Consider the following 24,640-nt stretch of genomic DNA (forward strand, 5'->3'; position numbering starts at 1 on the left):
GAAGATTAAGTGACTTGCCTCCTGCATGGCTATAGACAAGTGACAGAGCCGGGATTAGAACCCAGGTTCTCTGACTCTCAGGCTGCTACTCTTTCTACTATGGACATACTTCTTCTTTTTGGACACCTTGCAAGGTAAAATTGGAAGAAATGACTTGTTCATACTCATGCGGTGTCAGACGTGGTGAGCACTACAATGCTAGTTTACCTTAATATGGGGTTTTGAAAGAACACAGGCTCCATTTTACAGGAGAATTGAATGTAGTGTATTTTTGAAAGAACTTGGGGCCATTTTATAAGGTTTATGATTGCCTCAAGCCAATTTTACAGACATTCCGTGTTTGACTCCTATCTGATTTCCTCAAGGAAGAGACACAGTAAAATAAAATGCTTTCTTGGGATTATTTTAGGGATCTACGAGTAATCGTGCTCATCACGGCTACTTTACTTTGCATAGTAAACAGATTCACCAAGATTTGGGCAAATAAGCTTATTTAGAAGGAAAAAATGTAGCAATGTCTAATACATGGAATTGTAGTTTAAAAACAGATCAGACTGTACTATTCATCCACAATATTAATAGCACCTTTAAGATTATAATGCCTCAAAAAGCTTTCACTCTTGGTTGAGTGCATTACTACTACACTAGTAAAATTTCACTAAATGAGTCACAGATGTAAACATTAGCAAAGAATAAAGCCCTTAAGCCAAAACAAGTTGGGCTTAAAGGACTTGTTCATGGACTAGAAAAATGTGTTTGCTTTTAAATCGTGATGATGATTATTACCCAGAGCACACCGACTGAACACCACAGACTCTTTTACAATAGTGCAGGAGCTTGAGGCCCACTTTGAACCATCATTTGGGAAGGAAGGAAGCAGAGGGAATTCTGAAGCAGGGAACAATTCTCCCCTCATGATCATGTCTTCTATCTTGCGCCGAGCTGAATCCCTGGATACCCCTGTTTAAGAATAGGAGCACACGGCAGCAACCCCCTTCCAAAAACAGTGGAAAAGAGACACGGGAGTCCAGGCTGTTTACATGTGAAATTCTCCATGTGTGGCCGCCAGTCACTTGGGTTGACCCTTTAGAGAGCATCAGTGCTGTGAGGATTTCAGTTTGATAAAGATGCTTAGGACTGTACACTCCTGCCTGCAGTTTAAATTAAATATCCATTCTAAAATAAACAATGCAAGACCTGCTCACAGATACATTTTAAAATGGTTATTGTTAAATAGCAGCACCAGCAGCAGATTTTTTATCTCAAGAGCTTCTTGATGATACAGTTTTGCTTGGAGGGCTCCAAGGAGGAGGTGTCTTATTTTCAAGAAGAACTTGAAACTTCCTTTGTTTTTTTTCAGTCCTTTCTTTCCTTTCCTGGAAACAAGAATATACAGTTGTCACTATGCAATAATTGTGGAGTTGTAAAAACCCCAATTTAATTTTAAAGGCTTACGAAGCCAAGTAAAATTATGATACTTCCTAGTATGAGAAAATTCTTACTGATCACAGCCCATTAAAGACACACCCCAGCCTGAAAACCACCATGCTCCCTACATTTTGGTTTTCTTTCAAATCAAGTTGGTCAGCTCATGGAAACAGTGCTCTAAAATATCCTCTCAATGGACTTTGCTGAGAACTATTGAAAAACAAAGGGTCGTAGCCATTGTAGCAGGGCTAGTGTCTGGAAAGCCACCTCAGGGAACCTGGGGTATGGAGCAGGAAGACTCCATTGGTCTCCTCTGCCCCACTGTATCTCCCCAGCTCCCAATCACAAGATCTCTCTCCCATCCTCCAACTTCTGGAGGAATGACAGGGTAGATGTTGACTGGTTAAAAATTCCTGACATAATGCAGAAGTTTCTCATAACCAACCATCTAACCCCCATTCTTGCTTTGTAATAGAAGGTACCTTCTTTCTTTCACCCTTCCTAAACCCCCAACTCCTAAACTTCTACCTGCCCTCTCCCCTCCAATCAAGCAAACATTTTATCATACCTCATATTAATCCTGCCTCCTATTCCTGGAACACTCCAACTTCTCTCTCCTGGATCCTTCTAACCTTTTTGGATTTTATTCCAAATCTCTCTTCCTCATTATCCTAGGAAATACTCACTAAATTTGAACATTAAAATGCACCCATATATCACTCATTTCTGTTTATGTTATTGGATATTTGGGTATTTTATGTAATCCATGCCTTCTTTGTAATTTGGGTGTTAATGATATACTTGTGTTTGTCCATTTTAACATGTTTCCTAAAGACAGGGATTATGTATACCCTTACACTAACTATGTTATATATGTTGTTGTCCATACTCTTGATTCATTCATTCATTCAATCGTATTTATTGAGTGCTTACGGTGTGCAGAGCACTGTACTAAGCGCTTGGGAAGTACAAGTCAGCATCATATAGAGCCGGTCCCTACCCAACAACGGGCTGCCATGTTGGTGCCACACACTTAATTTTAGTCTACCCAAAGGCTTAATAGCTTGCTTGATTCTTTTTCCTCCTCTGTTATAGTCTTGCATCACTGGAAAATGTAATTAATTTTGACATAATTCGGTGATAGCATTCTGCGCTGTGTTGCTGATGGCAAAACTTGTCCGACAATAGGTTTTTCCAGGTGTGAGCTGATTCTTAATAACCTCAGTCTTCTCCACACCTACTGCTTAACTTATTCTGAGAAACAGTTTCTGATTATCTGTGTGTCTTCTTGGGAATAATAATAATAGTAATAATATGGTGTTAAGCACTTAGTGTGTGCTAAGCACTGTACTAAGTCTTGGGGGAGATACAAGATAATTGGGTCCCATGTGGGGCTCACAGTATAAGAGGGAGAATAGGTATTGAATCCTCAGATGAGGGAACTGAGGCACAGAGAAGTTAAGTGACTTGTCCAAGGTCACGGATCAGATTCATGGCAGAGATGGGATTAGAACCTAGGTCCTCCAACTATGCCATGCTGCTTCCCACAGACATGTGCTTCCAGATTAGTTATGATGGTATAGCAACTTGTATTAGAGTGATTCAAGAATTTTGAACACTCAGCCTGTTGCACTGGCCAGAAGCGAGGACCCCTCACCCCTCCAAATTTCCTAAATAAGAATTAAAGTGCTCTGAGCATTGACTAGAGGTCTTGACATTGTTCTCTCCACATCTCTTGAATATGATCTGCAGTAAAGATGATGCTCTTTCCACTAAGGTCTACTGCACACAATGTCAATAAACTGCTCTGAATTGTAAATCCTGGGCGATATAAACGAAACATATTGCTATTCAGGTATGGGCTTCATACTGGGGATAAAAAGCCGTATTATTTCTTAACAAGTACTCTAATTGTGATGCTAAATTCACTCACTTTTGCAGCTGGTGCTGCGACTACTCTTTGCTTCATCTATGCCGTGTTCACTTCACCTTTCGCACGTGGCTCTTCCTGACAGCAAATTGGAGACAAGAACACTGCACTTTCACTAACTGTTAAAATTCAAAATGCTCTGATATATACAAACAAGGCAGGTGGAAAATAATCATATTTTCTACTTGCTTGATCGACAAGCAAATGTTCTTTAAGGAAGTCACTACACTAGAGCAGTTTAAATGGGGGGCTACTGCCACCATGAGATCATCTTTAGGAAAACACGAAGATGTAAGCAAGTGTGGGATCTGATCAATAGAAATCATATTTGCAAATGATGTCTTAGAAATATTAGTTTGGATTTTAGAGATACATATTTACCAGCCATCTTTCATATTCATCTAATGCCTGTCTGTCTTTATCTTCTTTTGCAGACTTCTCTATTTCTTGATTTCTCTTTTCGTTTATTTTCTCTTTTGCCTTTTGCTTGAAAAGAATCTCCTTTTTTTCATTCCTGAATAACATAAAACAAATACATTTGTAAATAATAAATAAATAAATAAATAAATAAATAATTCCTAAGTTTCTTTAATTAAGCTCCTCGATTAGATTTTAAACTCCTTAGAAGGCCGGGAACATGTGTTTTGTATTGGTTATGCTTTCCCAAGTGCTTAATACAGTGTTTTTTAATAAACAGGTGGCTAATTTAAATGGCTGAGTAGGAAAGTTGCTTTCAGTGTTTGCAGCACACTTGGAGAAACTGAGATGATAAATCTCACACAACAACCAAAAACTTTCAATCTTCAAGTTTTTAAAAAGGAATAAGATGTGTAATGAGCTTAGTGGTCAAGCAAATTTGCCTACTTTTTAAAGTGCATAGTTAATCTCATTTTGAGCTGTAGTACTAATAACTGTAGTATAAGTACTTATTACATACTAGACACTGGGGTAGATAGAAGATAATAAGGTTAGACGAAGTTCTTATTCCACATGGAGTTCACAGTCTAAGCACTTATCCTAACCCACCTTGACTACTATCCCTCCCCACTCCAGTCCATACTTCACTCTACTGCCTGGATCATTTTCCTACAGAAATGTTCAGTCCATGTTCCCCAACTCCCCATGAACCTCCAGGGGCTTGCCCATCCACTTCCACATCAAACAGAAACTCCTTACCAACGACTTTACACCCCTTCCTTCCTCTCCCCCTCGTCCCCCTCTCCATCCCCCCATCTTACCTCCTTCCCTTCCCCACAGCACCTGTATATATGTATATATGTTTGTACATATTTATTACTCTATTTATTTATTTATTTTACTTGTACATATCTATTCTATTTATTTTATTTTGTTAGTATGTTTGGTTTTGTTCTCTGTCTCCCCATTTTAGACTGTGAGCCCACTGTTGGGTAGGGACTGTCTCTATATGTTACCAATTTGTACTTCCCAAGCGCTTAGTACAGTGCTCTGCACATAGTAAGCGCTCAATAAATACGATTGATGATGATGATTGCCCCATCCTACCTCACCTTGCTGCTCTCCTACTATAACTCAGCCCGCACTCTTCGCTCCTATATTGCCAGTGTACTCACTTGTCCCGTCTATCTCGCCACCTACCTCTCGCCCATGCCCTGCTTCTAGCCTGGAACCCTCTCCCTCTTCATATCTGACAGATAATTACTCTCCCCATCTTCAATGCCTTATTGAAGGCACATCTCCTCCAAGAGGCCTTCCCTGACTACAACACTCATTTCCTCTGTGGCATCCTTTATTTGCATTTCGTCCCTTTATTCACCCCTCCGTCAGCCCCACAGCACTTATGTACATATCCATCATTGAAGACTGCTTGGCACACAGGAAGCGCTTAACAAATACCATAATTATTATTATTTATGTAAATCAATGTCTGTCTCCCCCTCAGGACTATAAACTCATTTTTTGTTTTTTGTGTCTGCTAACTCTGTTATATTGTGCTCTCCCAAGTGCTTAGTACAATGCTTTTACACACAGTAAGTGTTCAATAAATATGATTGATGGATCGATTGATTAAGCAGGAGGGAAAGGAGGAATTCAATCCCCATATTGCAGATGACAAAGCAGGGGCACAGAAAACTTAAGTGACTTGCCCAAGATCACACAGCTGGCAAGTGAAAAAGCTGGGGTTAAATCCATACTCCTTCTAGAAGTAGTAGTAATAGTATTTATTATGTGCTTACCTTGTGCTGAGCCCTGTGCTTAAGCACTGGGAGAAAATACATGGGTGACAGACATCATCCCTGGCCCTCCAGGAGCTCACAACATAAAGATATGGTGGGTAGACACAATAGGAAAGATGAAATAATGTAAAGAAATACAAGACAAAGTTTCTACCAGGTTGGGGGATATAAGCGCCCTTTAGGGGGACTCAGGGTGCTGTGACCTACATTGTGGAAAGTCTTAAGTGATTCAGTCAATTGTATTTATTGAGTGCTTACTGTATGCAAAGTACTGTACTAAGTAAGCACTTTCAAATGATCTTAGGAGCAAAGTTACAAGCAAGTTATTTTACATTTCTGTAGCATTAAGAAGGGAGAAAATTGCTAAAAAAGATAAAATAAAATATTTTACACCAAATAATTCAGACTTTCTTTGGATTCACTTCAAACTTGAGCACTTTCTAAAGATACAAAACGGTAAACATGAAGAACTATCTCCAGTTGCCTATATTAATGTATTCATTTAATTTATTTCAAGTGGTCATAATAATAATTTTGGTAATTGTTAAGTGCTTACTATGTGCCAAGCACTGTTCTAAGCGCTGGGGGAGATACAGGGTAATCAGGTTGTCCCACATGGGGCTCACAGTCTTAATTCCCATTTTCCAGATGAGGTAAATGAGGCACAGAGAAGTTGTGACATGCCCAAAGTCACACAGCTGATAAGCGATGGAGCCGGGATTAGGACCCGTGACCTCTGACTCCCAAGCCCTCGCTCTTTCCACTGAGCCACACTGCTTCTAAGTGGTGAGAGGATACACTAGAAAAATTGTATATGATCTTTTCTAGAAATATAGGCATGCTAAAGTTGGTCAGTACACTTCTTAAAATTTCTAATGACTAAATAATTTTTGGACTTTAGTATGAACAATTTGTGCCACTGTAGGCAATATAATTATCGGATTTTTTTAAATGTGAACTAAAGAACTGAAAGGACCAAAACAGAGCCCCACACGTAACAGGGACTGTCCAACCTGATTATCTTAAATCTACTTCAGCACTTAGTACAGTACCTTCACACAGTAAGCACTTAAATACCATTTAAAGATAATTTGAGGAATTTAAGTCTTGGTTTCTGTATAACACAAAACAATACACAAGCTGCCCTTCTTATTCCCCATTTGATGATTTACCATTTTTCAACAGCTAAAATGTTGACTTTCTTCTTTTCAGCATCAATTTCCTCAGCTTTCTTTTTCTTTTCTCTCTCAAATTGCTTTGCCTTTTTACTTTTCTCTTTTAGGTCCTCCATCTTTTGCTCTTTCCATTTTTCAAAAGCCTAAACAAAATACAATATTTTAAATTACCATTTCAAAGACTTTAAAAAAATTTGCCTCCTATCTATTTTTGTGCTTCTCTAAGATTTTCAGAATTCATTATAAATGTCAATGATATAAAAAAGCGAATACTGCCCCCTTAAATCACAAATTTAGATAAAAATCCCATTAAAAAAAGATCTCATGAAAGTTAAACTGAAATGTTTCATTGCCTTTTGGGCTTCTCCTTTCTTCTCAGCAGTCTCCTCCGCTGATCGTTTAATTTTTTCTTCCTCAAGCTTCTTCATTTTAGCCATTTTTTTTGCTTCCCTTTCTTTCATTGCCTTCCAGGCTTTAAAGGAAGCTAAAGCTTCTTCTTTCTTGGAAGCTCCTTTCTGTTTGGCAAAAGTAAATGAAGATATATGAAATAATTATGGCTAAGTGATGCAATGTTCAGCAATTTTAGATGGTGGAGACTGCTCTGGAATAGTCTTGACAGGTCAAATAGTTGTGAAACAATCAAAATATAAGTTCCATTTGGGCAGGGAAGTGTCTGTTTATTGTTACATTATACTCTCCCAAGTGCTTAGTACAGTACTATGCATATAGTAAGCTCTCAATAAATATGACTGAATATAGTTAATTCACAAGATCTGGTGTTTATACATCTCTTTTCTTTCTAGCAATCCCAAAATCATCATTGCCAATGGGCTTGGTCCTAGAAGCAGGGAAAGCTGACATCTTTTGAAAGTGTGTTGAGCTTTTTTGGAAAATTTGACATGTAAAAGTTGTTGCTGGCTTTAGCGAGGGAGTTGGTAAAAAAACAATTATCAATGAGTCCAGTGCCTAAAGTAATAACTAGTAGTAAGCAGCAAACTTTCAAGCATACCTGCTCATTCTTAATTCTTAAGACTTCAGCTTCATTTCTTTTAATCCTTTGAAGTTCTTGTAAAAAAGTTTTTTTCTTTTCCAGCCATTCCTGTAAGAGGAAGAGAAGGAGGTCATTGTAATTTAAAGATTCCAGAAATTTGATTTAGTTGAAGATTATTATTTGCACTTTATCATAACAAAACCTAGATAAAAATACCGCAGGTAGTTGTGTCCTGCTACAATTCAATTCATTCTGTTGTACTGTACTCTTTCAAGCACTTAGTAAAGTACTAGACACATAGTAAGTGCTCAGTAGATGCCATTGATAGATTTTAATGGTGTAAGTCTAGAAAATACTCAAGTAGAGTGAGTCTCGTAGAGCATGGCAATGACATTGTTGAAAACTGTAGTTGACAGGCAACTAATTAGAACAATAGGAAACAGGACTTAGGTTTCCATACCAATGAGACACCCAGCAATATTGTTTTGTAATGCTAGGTAGAACTAATTATTTTGAAATAATGTTGTACAGAAAACTGTAAGCCTGAGCTATAAACTCATTATGAGCGGGGAGCATGTCTATCAATTCTGTTACATTGTACTCTCTCAAGTACTTAGCACAGTGCTCTGCACACAGTAAGCGCTCAGTACAATTGAATGAATAAGCCCTCAATAAATATGACTGATAGATAGGAAAACTAACTTTGTGAATTTGTAACTATACAAAAATGATCACATGGGAAACAAGTGTTAGGTGTCTTAACTTGTGAAAGTTGGGAGTGAAATTGATCCCACAAACTGGAAAAGTTATCCAATTAAGTACTTTAATAAAAGCAAACTCCTGATCAGTGAGGGGTTTCTTAAAATTGAAACAAGTATCCAGAGTTTAAAAACCTAGCAGTTTGGTCCTGGTCACATCCCTTTGCCCAGATTTGGGGCAGAGACAGGTTCTACTGTTTATCTTATATCCCTTTACTCCATTGGAGCTAAGCAGTGCATTTGTAAAAGCCAGGACAACTAACACCTTGTTCCAGGATCCAGCCTTTCCTAGTTATTTAGGAGCCTGAATGAAGCCAAATCAATCAATCAATCATATTTATTGAGCGCTTACTGTGTGCAGAGCATTTGTACTAAGCGCTTGGGAAGTACAAGTCGGCAACAATCAAATGTATACTCACAGAGAGGCACTACTAACTCAACTAAAATGTCTGCAATGGAAGAAACATTACCAGTCACTAATTACTCATCCGTAATTGGTTTTATGGATACTGGCGGGTGAAAACGAAATTACGGGAGCCTTTTTTCCTAAGCAGAATCACAGTTGTAGTGTCTTAGCAATAGTAGCAACTGCCATCTAGTGGCTTGCAATAATTGCAGATAAATTATACATAGCCGAAAACAAAAAAATTAGACCCACTGCCATGAGTGAATAAATGAAAAAAGAGACAAATAAGCAGAGTTTGATTAAAATTTCTATGGAAAAGTTAATAAGTGGTGAAAATTTTGAGTGGATAATGTGGGACTCCTGTATTTCAACTAATCAACTAACACCATTTTTTTATTCTGATAATAAACACGTCTACTAAATGCAGCAGAAAGAGTACCCATTTAATGGTTTCTGTAAGCATAGAACTACTTAAGTAACTCTCCCCAATAACTTTTACATCTGTCTCCCCCATTAGAATGTACACTCCTAGTAGACAGGAAACGTGTCTTATGCTACTGTTATACTTTCCCAAGTGCTTACTATAGTGTACCTACCCAGTGAGTACTCAATAAACACTCTTACAACTGCTAGTATCAATCAAACAATGGTATTTGTTGAATGCTTACTATGTGCAGATCACTGTATTAAGCACTGGGGAGAGTAAAATACACCAGAGTTGGTAGACACACTCCCTGCCCACAAGGAGTTTACAGTCTAGACAGGGTAAGCATTAAAATCAACTGTGGCTATGTATGAGTAGTACATGTACCTAGTATTACTGTTATGATAAGCAGGGCATTTTGATGCTAGCTGATTTTGTTTTTACCTGATAAACTGCTGCCCTAAGAGAATCTGCTTTGTCAATCTCCATGGTTTGATTCTGTGAGGGCTTGTTGTCTAATACCTTTAATACCCCTAGGTACTGAGAAGATGCTGCTAGAGATGGAGTTTTTTTCTTAGCATGAGATTGTCTTATATATTCAGATGTCAATGATCTAAAGAAATAAAAAGATCATGCTATATTACAATTCAAGTCCATTGAATGGCACTATTGTAGCAATTATAGCTGTCACAACTAAAGCTCCTTTACAATGAAAACTGCATCTATTATTTTAAAATTAACTGTAAAGTGTGACAATTACCGAACGTTGCTTTTGCCGTGCTTTATAAATATTTTGTAAGGGCTGTTGTTCTGTGAATCGTGAGTCTTACTAGCCCCTCCAAGGCTCTATGAATGTGGCAAGATCCTGCCCCGGGATCCAGGAAGACAAAAGTGGCTCCCTTTGTTCCATTTGAAGCAGCTGGGCATCTATATCAAGTGGAGAATCACAACCTAGGGGACAGGCAGTAGCACTGCTGCCTGTTCCACTCCCTGCAGTTACACAGCTTTAAATCATAATGTGGAGATAATGCAGGGAACGTGGACAGCGGAGACTTTGTTACCAGGTAAATTGCTAAAGTCAGTGTCTGCACATTCCCAAAGGAGCTATGCATTTTGGGTGCAGGAAGGCATCACGAAATGGAGGCGGGAAGGTACAGCCTCTTTTCACTCCTACCCCCAGTTTCATGCAAGGGCCTTTTTTTTAATGGTATTTGTTAAGTGTTTAATGTGTGCCAGACACTGTACTAAACACTGAGGTAGATACAAGCTAGTCAGATTGGACACAGTCCATGTCCCACATGGGGCTCATAGTCTGAAATCCCCATTTTACAGATTAGGTAATTGAGTCACAGAGAAGTAGTTATTTGTCCAAGGTCACACAGTAGACAAGAGGTGGAGTCACCAGGTCCTTCTCAATCCCAGGCCCGTGTCTATCCACTAGGCAATGCTGCTTCTCACATAATTTAGGCCAACCCACTCTCCTCTGAACAGAGGGTAGAACTGGATTCAAGGCTTAAATGAACTAGACAAAGGGGGGAGTCAAAGATCTGTGGCTAACAAAAAAACTAACAAGCAGTTTGTTCATATTGAACATAAATAAATCTTAAAAGTCTAGCAATAAGATGACCAAAACTTTCAGGAGAGTAACATGCTTTGTGGTTTAAATCATGCCACCAGAAAAGAGAAGATAAAGTCTGATGAGAACTTGGCTAGGAGATGTAAAGGAGGAAAGAGTCAAAAGGGGGTTTCACTTGTTTCAGGAATATTTTCCTTGAACCCCCATGGTAATCTCTAAGAAAAGGCTCATGAGAATACTCATTAGGGTATCCTTAATCATTTCTACACAATCATAATACTAATTACTCCAATGCAAACAAAGGATTTGTATTATTACCTGCTGGGCAGATGTTCCCCTCTTCGTTTAGTTTCAGTGTTCTTCTGATTCTTATCTTCAGTTGGAGTCTATTGAATTAAAAAAAAATTCAAACTTAAAAATCACTACAGTGAATTCTACAAATATATTAGAGATGCATGGCAACTCTTTTTGTGATTTCGGTTAACTCTACCTCAAGATACAGAAATATTTTTTGATTCAATGACTGAATTAATCCACCCACCCTCTCTCTCACCCACTAACTAGTCTTTCCCTTCCACAAACTACTCTCCCATTTTCTTTCCACTCCCCTTACTCAGGGTTAGGATGAGAGGCAATAAGGCAGGGAGGTGCAGTGATTCCAGAGTGGCCAATCACCCTGAGACAACACAGACAGCTGGAAAGTATTTCTCATTGTTAGAAGCAGTGGTCTCTGAACACTATTTTTTCCTCCCCTCTGACTGTAGTGAGGCTGGGTCTCTCTGATCAACCTTGCCTGCAGATGATTTATGTTTCCATCAGTCATCCTATTAACTGACTGGGGACTGTGTAGGATGAGGGAAGGAGGGCACTATTGCTTGTTTTCCAATAACAAGAAGGAGCTCCAGTCTTTTGAATGGTGTCTGAATACTACATACTCACCAGCTAAATAGCTATTCACATAACTGTTGTAATCCCACAGATTAGAGAGGGTCAATACCAAATGCTATAGCCCATCAAGAAAAGGCAGTGTCTTTTGGTATTTTGCTTTTATTCAAACAATAGTTTTATGATATTTTGTGCAAATGGATAAAGATCAAACAAACATATTCACTGTGAATTCTCTTATGTTGGATTTATAATTAGGAACTAATAAAAGGTGCATCACTCATCACAAATCTTATTTTGCAGTTTCATCATATAAAATGCCCAGTGAATTGAATCAAAACCAAACTACAGTGCTACAGTGCTTTAATACAGCTCTTACCACAGATGCTACAACATACTACTTGAAAAAGACAGGATACTGCATCTAATTCACCATTTTAGATGACATATTTAAGCAGGTGGAAGTGCTTGTATAGGGTACAGGCATTATCCGGCTCTTTGGAATGCAAATGTCCATGAGTTCCCTTTGTGCCTGAGCCCCTGGGGATCGCCCAAACCCGCAGATACAGACATGCTGGGTTCATTTCAAATTAAGATCTTTGGCTGGGCACTGGATTTCTGGCCCTAGCTACTGTGGACTGAGAGAAACTTTTTATTTAATATGTCCAATAGCCAGTTCCTTCCTAGTTAATAACCAGTTATTGCTTCTTCAATATCATAAGGAGGTAATGCACCAAGTACCATTCAATGATCCTCTTAGAGACCTTAAAGAGTCAATGCATTCCCAAACATCTATTAGGAAACAATTAATAGCCTGGAAAGATCTAGCAATGATTTGTGAGAATTCTCTCTGCCACTTGACAAGTATTTTTCCTATCGTCCTTTAGAAAAATGTAAGTTTCTGCACCATTCATCACCAATCTTATTTTGCAGTCCTTCCTCATATAAATCGCCCACTGAATTGAATCAAAACCATACTACCAGGCTGTATATGCATTTATCCTTTCAGGTATCAGAAATGATTTAGTATCTCAGTTAACTCTGAAACCATTACAGAAGGGCAGTGAGGAATGCAAAAAGTGGATAAAGATATATGGAAATAGCTTAAATTGAAAGTTATAAATTAAACTGACAAAAATACCTTCAGAGATTCATCTAGAGTAGTTATTGTACTCTCCGTTGGAGCATCTGTAATGTCATTATCCATGATCTGATCTGACTTCTTTGCAGTTTCTTCAAGATCATGTTCAGAAGTTTCTTGAATTTGATTTAGTTTATCATATTCAGTGGTCATCATCAGTCCCTTGACTGGGGGAGACTTCCTGTCACTGTCTTCTAATTTCAAATAATTTTGGTTTTCATCCCATTCTGTTTTGTATTAGAGAAACAGAACTGAATTGAAAGTCTCTTCAAAATGACAAAAAGGCCAAATTTACTTGTCTTTTCACAAACAAAGTTGTCTACAGAGCATGAGTTACAAAAATTGAAATGGGAATACAGTACCATTATTATCTTGAAGAAAACAGAAAAAACTAAAATACTTTTGTTGGAGTTTTGTGGGGGTGTGCTGGTGATGTTTTCAAGCTACAGTATCACAATGTTAGCACTTGGTTAGTTGGTCAGTCCTATTTATTGAGCACTTACTGTGTGCAGAGTACTGTACTAAGCAGCTTGGGAGAGTACAATAATAATAATTATGGCATTTGTTAAGCACTTACTATGTGCCAGGCACTGTACTAAGCACTGGGGTGGAGATAAGCAAATTGGGTTGGACACAGTCCCTGTCCTATGTGGGGCTCACAGTCTCAATCTGCATTTGACAGATGAGGGAATTTAGGCCCAGAGAAGTGAAGTGACTTGCCTAAGGTCACACAGCAGACAAGTGGTGGAGCCAGGATTAGAACTCATGACCTTCTGACTCCGAGGCCCGTGCTTTGTCTACTATGCCATGCTGCTTCTCAACTATATCACACATTCCCTGACCACAATGAGCCTATACTCTAGAGGGGGCCTTGGTGACATCTCGTACGTTGCTGAGCGGATTGGGTTCAGCCGCCAAACTCACCATCACTTCAGCTTGAGATAGGCTCCTGCTGGGATAAGGGAGCCAGCGAGGTCTCTCACTACCACTACCACCTCAGCCCCCACACGACCACAGGCCCCATGGTGACTCCAGCCTTGGAGGTACCATGCTGCCTCGGGTTTATGGGAAGAGGCCTCGGCACAACTGTTCCTGAGGATCACTCAGACCCAAGCTGAACTGCCCAGTGGGAACCGCTTCTTAGGCTGAAGTGTTTGGCAGGTGGTGCAATCTTCGGGGAGTAGCTGGCCTTTACCACTGAGGTCTGCAATCTGATGATATGTTTCCCTTGTATACTCAGTTTTCTTTAGGAGTAATCTGTTCTCTAACCCTCTAGACTGTAAGGTGGCTGTGGGCAGGAAATGTGTCCGTTATGTTGTACTTTCCCAAGTGCTTAGTACAGTGCTCCGCAGACAGTCAGTGCTCAATAAATACAAATGACTGACCACCAAGTTTCTATTTGTCTTAAGTATCACCTTTGAAGACATGGGTTTAAAGTCCTCTTAGGGTGCTGACTTTAAATTTTGAGGGATGGGACAACTTGGGGCAAGGTCAGAGGGAAACAAGGTTGGGATAAAACTGTGACACATCGGCACATATAAGGTTTAGAGGACAAACAAGCAAAGCATTGTGTTCCAGACTGAAGCTCGGGCAAGCAGGTTGGAGTCCAAAATGCCTTGTCTGGGGCCTAAGGTGCCAGTTTCGGGTATATCTCTTGCCTCTGGACCAAATGAGGCTAAACCCTTGGCTCTGGGGCTTAACCAGGGCAAAAAGAGCCAGGCCCCGAACTCTGGCACTGGTGTCCAGCTTTAGAGGTAAATTAGGTAAATTTTAGAGGTAAATCCTTTTAGACTGTGAGCCCAATGTTGGGTAGGGACTGTCTCTATATGTTGCCAATTTGTACTTCCCAAGCGCTTAGTACAGTGCTCTGCACATAGTAAGTGCTCAATAAATATGATTGATTGATTGATTGATTGAAATTGCAAGTTAAGCGGTCCCCTTGGGACACCTCTTCTCGCAAGACCCCCTTATAGCTCGAGGGCGAGGTGGGCTGGCTCTGATTCCCACTTTGTCCAAAAAGTTGTGAGGGTAGAGCTAATCACCTCAAACCACCAGTGCCAATTCGCATTGAATCAGTGGCCCACTCCATAGGAGACAGTTCCACTGTACACAGGCTAAAGTGTCAGCCGGCCATATTGTTAGGAAAAGGGATGATTTTTTTTAATGAATTATAAAATCAATTTTCCTGGGCTCCTATTTATGTGATTTTTAATAAATATACACCTTTCAGTATTTTTAAATTCCAAAGATGAATATTAATAATTCAATGATAAAAAAAATGCAACATAGAAACTGAAACTATTTTCAGATACCTTTTACAGAATAGCCTTCTCCAGATAGGGGTGAAAACGTTCCAATATTTTCATCAGCGGATACTGAGTGATAAAGTGGTAATATTGGAGAAGGGCTTTTCAACCATGGTCCCTTAAAAAAGATAATTCGGTTGTGAAGTTCAGTTATACAAGAAGTTACACAAGAGTCATATCACATCATAACTGTGTAAGAAAAATGCTTCTGAATTCTTGGGGAGAGGGGAGGAGGAAAGACTACAAATCAGTAAACAGTATTTACTGAGCATGTGGTATACACAGAACACTCTACTAAACACTTGGGAGAATATAATAGAGGTAAGACATATTACATGCTCAAGGAATTTACCACAAAGGAAAATATTTTACTTTTCTTAGCTTCCTTTAGGAAGCCAGGGGAAGTTAACCAAAACACATAATGCTATAAGTGTAAACTGCAATCAATCTTTAAGATACGAAGTCAAAATCAGATATGCTCTAGATATGTCAGACATATCAAAATCAGACATGTCTTAGAATACACTGTAGCACATGCCAAAGTAGGTTCTCAAGACGGAAACTTTGTCCTGAAATCTCCCTTGATATCGGAATATTGTGTTGCACAGTGTTGCACATAATTTCATTGGGTAAGATAAATAAGAAGTTACGGAGAAGAAAATGGAAGACATGTGGGAGAGCTTTACTTTTTTTAAAGAAAATTAAGATCACCTACCAATTTTTGGTACACTTTGGTTCTACTATTTTATACACCTTTTTCTTCTAAAGTCCACCCTAAGACTTGGGGACAGGGACTGTGTCTTCCCACTCCACTGTATTACTTTCCTAAGTACAGTGCTTTGCACATAGTAAGAGCTCAATAAATACGATTGAATGCATGAATGAATGAATGCTCCACACAGGGTAGATGCTCAATAAATACCATTGATTATTTAGACTCTAGTTTAATGAGAAATGTTGAACTTTTTTTTTCCTTCCTCAAGACAAGCCAGACTTTCATGTCACTTTTCGGCTATGGGTAGTGAAAGCAACTATCATATAATATTTTTTAAACATAAAATGGTGATGTGATACAAGGGCAACTAAAGAATGAGACTAAATTTTTCAAATGTAATAGTTACCTCAGGATTGGGACTTTCAGACAGCGCCCTTTTCTCAGATTCTAATAATATGTCATTCAGCCTGGTTAGAGATGAAGGAGCAGAATGTGACGCTGGCTTTAGGCTAAAATTAATTTTACTGTCCTCCCCTGGGACTTCTTTATCCTCTACATGGCTGCTCTTTCTTAAGATACTTCTTTGTCGAGGTGATGGCTTAAAATTGTCATCTACTGAAACTCCACCGATCCGTTCCTCTGAAAAATAAAATTGTTAATTTCACCACAAACTTTAAAAATAATATTTCTTGAGTACTTTGAAAAAAAATACCTGGCATCTCCACCCTGTTTCTAATATAAAACCTATGCTTCAGGAAACTGCTAAAATATTCAGTCAAAATTTCAGTTCTTTCATTCTTTCCATTTTATGCCTTTACAGGTTTCAACTAGAATTTAAAATAGTAACAGTAATTCACATTTCCAACTTATGCTTACCATCCCATATTTTATATAGAAACTCATTTTAGGAATTTTGACATTTCTGAGGTTATTATAATATAAAGAAGGAGGAATGGTAGTAAGGGATTTTTTATGAAATTTGCAAAAAGAGAAGAGACATATCCAAGACTGAAATCTCATTGAAACTTTCTGGAACTACCAAAAAAACTTCCACACTACCCTAAATAGAACATTTTTTGCTTCCAAATGAGAATGTTGTGCAGACACACAACATCAGTCTATGGTTCAAAGATAGCAAATGCTGCTTCACTGGCATCCAGATGGGCAGATTCCCAATGCTGAACAAGGAAAAATGAACTTGACACAATGGCCCACAAGGCTATTTTCTCAGAACAAGGAAGAGGAATGCTGTATTGTGAAAAATAGAATAATAGCTAGACTTTTGAGGGGGAAGAGTGGAAGCGACAGGGCAAAGCTTGACCTCTGGGTCATATATGGACTTTCAACTGCTCTAGGAGTTCAGGTTCTGAAGGTCCCACGTGGATTTTAACTGGCTATGGAAGATCTTGGGCAAACCCAGTTCCAATGAATCAACTGAAATCTCTGGGTAGCCCAGCCATGCCCACCCTGCCTCCTCTAAACTGAAAGAAGCAGACCCTTCACGGTTGTTACAGGCTCTCAAGGTCTTCTTGGTTTGCCTCAGTTTCCTGCCCAAAATAAAACCTGTTCCACAGTTCATGGATTTCTGACCAGGCAGCCCAATCAACAATCTGTGGCTGATATTTGTCCACTGGGCAACTAGCCTCCATCAGTTAGCACAATGCTGGTTGGATAGGTGTTGTGGGGGAAGGAAGAGTGGTGTCAACTGGGAGTTCATCGTGGCACGGAAACTCACAACTGTAAAGTATTCAAACATTTAAAACAGAAGATTCACCAACACAAATTGTTTTCCTATGAAAATCTTAAACTCTGCTGTAATCTTAAGGTTAAAAACATTTTTCCAAATTCATATCTATCATGTCTACAAAAAGTGGCTCCCTAATCTGCCACTTTATAAATAACAGCCATCTGAATGTCTCACATGACAGTTCTCATATGTAAGTGAAAATGCAAACATATAAAGGTGAGTAACCCCAGGTTATATCAGTAGTGAATTAAATAAATTAGCATTCACACCTAATGAGTCACTATAAATTGTTACTTCTTGTTAAAGATACATGAGCGGTTAAAAGCAAGAGGCTGTGGCACTAGTGGCCAGGGGCCCCTTCATTGCTCATCATCCAAACCCCATTTTGGTTGCTACTTGGATAATTTGGCCTCCTTTGCCTCACATCCGACCGCAAACAGTCAAGAAAGCTCCTGGGACAGCTTGGCCAACCTAAGATATTCCATGGAACCCAGCTCTCATTATCATAAATAAGGCTGAGAAACCTTTTTTTATGGCATTTGTTAAAGTGCTAACTAGGTGCCAGACACTGTGCTAAGAGCTGGGGTAGATACAAGCTAATCAGGTTGGACCCATTCCATGTCCTACATGGGGCTCATAGTCATAATCACCATTTTACAGATGAGGTAACTGAGGCACAGAGAAGTTAAGTGACTTGCCCAAGGTCACATAGCAAACCAGTAGTATCTCTGCTCAGGGGGTGTGAGGGCAATTCAAGTGTTTCCTATGGCATAAGCAGATATTAAGGTTGTTTGCAAGTCCTCCACTATTAAAGAATCCCTGCTCTTCCTCATGCAAGACTCTGTGCTGTGGGTGTAGTAAAATCTGGGTTCCCCAGCCTAGCTTGGGCTGCACCAGGGAATTCCATGGCTGCTCCTCGGTTCCAGGTTTATTTAGGGAGCTGCTCACTAGGAAGGCCAGCCAGAGGGATGTGAGCTGACTCTGCCTCTTTCCAAATGCCATATGATATTGGCAAATGACTAATTGCAAGGCTGAAATAGAGTTCAGATTTGGGAGGCAGGCGCTTGTTTTATTTGTAGGGTTGGGCCGGTCTCATTGTCCTTGTCCTCATTGATTTCAAAAAAAAAAAAAGAAAGGAGAAGGGGTAATATCCTCATGTGGGAAACACATGACTAAGTTAATCAGAACTCTTCAAATAAAAGATAAATACTGTTTTACACCTATATTGTTATAACTAGGCACCAAACTAAACAAGCTTTTTTTAATTTACCTGAGGATGTACTTTTGATTTGACGATTCCTTGGTTTAGGTTTGGGTTTCACTTTCATTTTCTTTTGTTCAGTTTTGTCTTCTTTACTCGGGCTTTCAAGTAAGGATTTAAGTTCACTCTTGTCATGAGAGTCAGATGCTACTTCTTTATTTTTGATGGTGACTGTAGGAGCATTCTGGGCTTTTTTGCCATGTGTTTTTTTACTTTTCAGGTAGGTCACTTTTGGGGACTTCTTTTTGTCATCATCAGATAAATGGAACTTATTAGTGACTTTTTTCTTAATAGTCTTTTCATCCATTGAAGTCTCAGAAACGTCTCTCAATGTGCCTGAAAATGAAAAAAAAAGAAGTTTCACAACTAGCACTAAATAAAATGTATATTTTATAAATGTTGGATTTGAAATTAAAGATTACCTTATGGGTATTAATTAAAAAGACTAATTTTCATTGTCACTACTACAAAACTTAAGTGACTTTCAAATCAGAGTATAGCTAATGATATACTATTCTATCAATCAATCAATGGTATTTATTGAGCATATACTGTGTGCAGGGCCCTGTACTAATTGCTTGGGAGAGTACAATATAACACACTCCCTGCCCATGAGGAATTTATTCTATAAAGAGATGTTGGCATATAAAGCTACAATATATCTAAAAAGTATAAAATGATAATAGAGAATTTCACTATCCTTGACATGCTTGCCTTTTTTAAAATCTAGAAAGCAATTTAAGGTTTCAGAAATAATGAAAGGAATCAATCATTGTTATCTCAGTCGTACATCTGAACACAACCACACGCTGCTTCAAGTGTTAAAAATATTCCTAAATCAGATTTTTAAAAGAAATTTCTTGACAGCAATAAGACCATACGTAGCTATCAATGAAACTACCTATTCTATTCTTAAAATCAAATGACTCGGTATGAATAAATAGTCCCAGGAAAGACTTCCATACTTAGATAACTTACCATCTTCATCACTGGTGAAGTCGTCAGAGTACTCAATACTTGGCTGCCTGGATTTCCGGACTGAAATTACTTCTTTTAGTTCCTCCTGAAATAAGGTCTTTCAAATAAGTTTTCTCTTAAAAATGTTTAATACAAATCATTTACTCCTGGACCAGAAGCTCTTTGCCAGCAATCTTTGTGAGAGTCTTTACAAAGTTTGAGCCAGAGTTGGGATGGGGGAAATATGACTCTCCAATTGATTTGCATCTGGCCCACCGACCCAGACCCAGTCACGCAAGCTCAAGCCAGCCCCGTATGTGGCTAGCAGCCCCTACTGTGCCAAGACCCCCAAGAACAATAGTTGGGGGGGGGGGGGGGGTCACTGACTGCATTTGTGACTCGTTCAGAGACAATCGGAAGTGGAAGCGAGATGGAAGCTCAACCCTTCCTGGTTTAACATCTCACTCTTCCTCACTCTCTCCCCAACAGTGTGGAGCACTGATTTTGCATCCTCACCTCTTAATGCCTTCACTAAATCCTGTCAGTCCCACCTTCACAACATCGCTAAAATCCACCCTTTCCTCTCCATCCACAATGCTACCACGTTGACAATCACTCATCCTATCCCGCCTGGATTACTGCATCAGCCTCGTTGTTGACCTCCCAGCCTCCTGTCTCTGCCCAGTCTAGTCCATACTTCACTCTGTTGCCCAGATCATTTTTCTACATGTCAATCCCCTCCTCAAAAAATCCCAGTGGTTGCCCATCTACCTCCATATCAAATGAAACCTCCTCAACATTGGTTTTAAAGCACCCCATCACCTTTTCCCCTCCTACCTCACCTCACTTCTTTCCCTTCTGCAACCCAGCCCACACACTTTGCTCCTCTAGTGCTAACCTTCTCACTGGGCCTTGATTTTGCCTGTCTTGCCACTGACCCCTAGCCCATGTCCTGCCTCTAGCCTGGAATGCCCTCCCTCCTCAAATCTGAGGAGGGATCAACTCTCCCCGTTTCAAAGCCTTATTGAAGGTACAGCTTCTCCAAGAGGCCTTCCTAAGTCCCAGTGCTTAGAACAGTGCTTGGCACATAGTAAGTGCTTAACAAATACCATCATTATTATTCTGCGTCACCCTGACTTGCTCTCTTTGCTCTTCCCTCCTCCCAGTACCACAGCACTTATATACATCTCTGTAATTTTATTTATTTGTATTGATGTCTGTCTCCCCCGCTCTAGACTTTAAACTCACTGTGGGCAAGGAATATCATTGTTTATAATAATGACGGTATTTGTTAAGCGCCTACTATGTGCAATGCACTGTTCTAAGCACTGGGGGGGATACAAGGTGATGAGGTTGTCCCAGGTGGGGCTCACAGTCTTAATCCCTATTTTACAGATGAGGTAACTGAGGCACAGAGAAGTTAAGTGACTTGCCCAAAGTCACACAGCTGACAAGTGGCAGAGCTGGGGTTAGAATCCATAACCTGACACCCAAGCCTGTGCTCTCTCCACTGAGCCAAGCTGCTTCTCAGCTGTTTATTGTGTTGTACTTTCCCAAGCGCTTAATACAGTGCTCTGCACACAGTAAGCAGTCAATAAATATGATTGAATGAATAAATGCCTCCAAAGTCCATAGGTGGGCCTTCAGGCAAAATAATCACCTGTCCCTTATACAGAGACTTCAACTGGTCTGCCGACAACTTCTGAAACTAAGCAAGAAGGTTTGCTTATCTGCTACAAACATGTACCTGATCAGTCCTGAAAATGTTCAGGCCGACTAGTAGGGCAAAACAAAAAAGCTACTACATTTCCACACAGGTCTATTACATATATCTTAACATTACCAATGCTAACTTTATAATGTTTACTAAGCTGTGAGAAACAGCAAGCCCTAGTAGAAAGAAAACAGGCCTGGGAGTCAGAGATCCTGGGTTCTAACACTAGCTCTTGCCAATAGCTTGCTGTGTTTCCTCGGGAAAACATTTAACTTCTCTCTGCCTAGTTTTCTTCATCTCTAAAATGGGTCATGGGGGAGAGAATACCTGTTCTCTCTCCTATTTAGACCAGGTGCCCTGTGTGGAACAAGGACCTCATCTGATCAGATTATCTAGTATCCACCCCAGGTTGTAGTATCTAATAAAAGTGTAACAAATACCACAGTTATTGTTAAATGACAAGAAGTAATTCCTCTATTGGAAATCAACTACCATCCTCTTTGCATCTTTTTTCTAAAATCATCTGAAATACTTACCTGAAAGGCAGTTCTTTTGGTGACTTTTGAACTCTTGTTATAAGCTAAAGTGGTGCTGAAAACTTCATTAGACATGATTCGGAAGTGTCTGGAAAACTGAATTTTAAAAGCACAATTAAACATGGTTAGAAGATTCATTATTGAGCACTGGGCATTTGATTCTGACACTTGGCATTAGCATTCACATTATTTGGTATGCACCCCAAACTCAGATGGCTGGGGTGGAAAACTTTAATTTCAAATACTTAGAATTATTAAGATATTAGGTGTGATGTGTTGTATACATATGTTTTTCTGACAGTGACTGCTACCACAGTTTGAGTCGTTTTTATCCTTTCATTACTATTACTGTAAAATGCAATTTCTTTTGTTTTGTTAAAATTGGAATTAGGTTATATATATTAGGTTATATATATATATATATATATATATATATATATATATATATATATATATATATATATATATTAATATATGTTCTGGTCAAACACCCTTTTCCCTCAGTTCCCTCATTTTTAAATGGGTATGCCTGAAAGAAAATTTTTAAAAAGTCAAATTTTTACTTAGCTCTTTCCCACAATCGGAGGCATTATCCTTTGTTCATAAATCATCTGTCTGCCACGTGATTCCAAAATTTAAACTATATGTATCTTGGGAGATGAGGGACCCCAGATTTCTGGAAACGAACTGCCTACCTAACAGATACCCTTTTCAAATATAATTTGGCGAAGGGAAAGCCGAAATAGGCTTTTCTCTCCTCGTGGGAAAATTCAGAAAGAAGTGGCATAAAAAGTACCGGGTCGGGGGAGTGGAAAAAAAGGGATCGTTCCCTCCGGGAGAGCGGATCTCCTTTTGACCCTGGCTTTATAGGCTCCTGGTTTAAGGATACGCAGAGAAGCAGCGTGGCTTAGTGGGAAGAGCCCGGGTTTGGGAGTCAGAGGTTATGGGTTCTAATGCCGACCCCGCCACTTGTCAGATGGGTGACTTTGGGCAAGTCACTTCACTGGGCCTCAGTTACCTCCTCTGTAAAATGGGGATTAAGACTGTGAGCCCCATGTCGGACAACCTGTTTACCTTGTATCTACCCTAGTTCTAGAACAGTGCTTGGCACATAGTAAATGCTTAACAAATGTTATTATTATTATTATTATGATTATGATTAGAGAAGCAGCGTGGCTCAGTGGAACGAGTCCAGGCTTTGGAGTCAGAGGTCATGGGTTCAAATCCCCGGTCCGCCACTTGTCAGCTGCGTGACTTTGGGCAAGTCACGTAACTTCTCTGTGCCTGTTACCTCATCTGTAAAATGGGGATTAAGACCGTGAGCCCCACGTGGGACAACCTACCTTAATAATAATAATAGTAATGGCATTTATTAAGCATTTACTATGTGCCAAGCACTGTTCTAAGCGCTGGGGCGGTTACAAGGTGATCAGGTGGGGTTCACAGTCTTAATCCTCATTTTACAGATGAGGTAACTGAGGCCCAGAGAAGTTATGTGACGCCCAAAATCACACTGTATCTACCCCCGAGCTTAAAACAGTGCTTGGCACATAGTAAGCGCTTAACAATGCTATCATCACCTGTCTACACGTTTTGCTTTGTTGTCTGTCTCCCCCTTCTAGACTGTGAGCCCGTTGTTGGGTAGGGATTGTCTCTATCTGTTTCCGACTTGTTCTTCCCAAGCGCTCCAGTGGTCTGCACACAGTAAGCGCTCAATAAATACGATGGAATGAATCAATATTATTATTATCTGTCTAGGGCATCGCTCCAAAGGATGTCCCCCGGGTCACTGGCCGCTTGGAATTTGGGGGAGGTCGATTTGCTCTCCGGAGTTGACCCTCGGGATGGTCCTCCTCCTCCTCTTGCTGTCCCGGGGCGGCCTCTCCCTTCCGCCCCTGATCCTCGCCGGGGCGTCCAGCTAATAGTCATTCGTTCAATCGTATTTATTGAGCGCTTACTGTGTGCTGAGCACTGTACCAAGCGCTTGGGAAGTACAAGTCGGCAATATAGAGAGACGGACCCTACCCAACAGCGGGCTCACAGTCTAGAAGGGGGAGACAGACAACAAAACAAAAGATGTAGACAGGTGTCAAAATCGTCGGAAATAGAATTACAGCTATATGCATATCATTAACAAAATAAATGGCATGGTAAATATGTACAAGTAAAATAGAGTAATAAATCTGTACAAATATATATACAAGTGCTGTGGGGAGTGGAAGAAGGTAGGGCGGGGTGATGGGGAGGGGGGGAGAAAAAAGGGGGCTCAGTCTGAAAAGGCCTCCTGGAGGAGGTGAGCTCTCAGTAGGGCTTTGAAGCTGGGGAAAGAGCTAGTTTGGCAGCTGCTTAGCTAGAGAAGCAGCGTGGCTCAGTGGAAAGAACACGGGTTTTGGAGTCCGAGGTCATGGGTTCAAATCCCACCTCCCCCAATTGTCAGCTGTGTGACTTTGGGCAAGTCACTTCACTTCTCTAGG

The 24,640-nt window shown here is 39.8% G+C and overlaps 1 protein-coding gene across 3 annotated transcripts; it reads right to left on the bottom strand.

Moving 5' to 3' along the window:
• Positions 1-1,196: 1,196 nt before the first annotated feature.
• MAP9 (microtubule associated protein 9) lies at positions 1,197-22,257 on the bottom strand. 3 transcript variants are annotated; one of them, XM_038755192.1, is made up of 14 exons: positions 22,167-22,257; positions 19,938-20,034; positions 18,969-19,295; positions 16,358-16,590; positions 15,243-15,354; positions 12,931-13,157; positions 11,223-11,290; positions 9,773-9,941; positions 7,759-7,848; positions 7,103-7,264; positions 6,747-6,892; positions 3,740-3,872; positions 3,362-3,436; positions 1,359-1,376 (listed from the first exon to the last, which is right to left on the bottom strand). In XM_038755192.1, exons 1-13 carry the CDS (start codon positions 22,239-22,241, stop codon positions 3,398-3,400), a joined length of 1,878 nt encoding a protein of 625 aa, XP_038611120.1. In that variant the 5' UTR covers positions 22,242-22,257; the 3' UTR covers positions 1,359-1,376; positions 3,362-3,397. The 3 variants fall into 3 exon arrangements, with proteins under 3 accessions (XP_038611119.1, XP_038611118.1, XP_038611120.1); XM_038755191.1 differs by lacking the exon at positions 3,362-3,436 and having other exon boundaries at positions 1,197-1,376; positions 19,938-20,022; XM_038755190.1 differs by lacking the exon at positions 3,362-3,436 and having other exon boundaries at positions 1,197-1,376.
• Positions 22,258-24,640: the final 2,383 nt, after the last annotated feature.

Source organism: Tachyglossus aculeatus, chromosome 12 (genome assembly GCF_015852505.1).
Source record: "Tachyglossus aculeatus isolate mTacAcu1 chromosome 12, mTacAcu1.pri, whole genome shotgun sequence".
Lineage (NCBI taxonomy): Eukaryota > Metazoa > Chordata > Mammalia > Monotremata > Tachyglossidae > Tachyglossus > Tachyglossus aculeatus.

What these genes read in the sequence shown, in the direction of transcription:
- MAP9 (XM_038755190.1), bottom strand. Translation starts at nt 22,241, where the DNA reads ATGTCTAATGAAGTTTTCAGCACCACTTTAGCTTATAACAAGAGTTCA. An exon ending in CTTCACCAGTGATGAAGATG is followed by an intron (nt 19,296 to 19,937) that starts GTAAGTTATCTA and finishes TTTCATTTTCAG; the next exon opens with GCACATTGAGAGACGTTTCT. An exon ending in AGAAGGCTATTCTGTAAAAG is followed by an intron (nt 13,158 to 15,242) that starts GTATCTGAAAAT and finishes AATACAAAACAG; the next exon opens with AATGGGATGAAAACCAAAAT.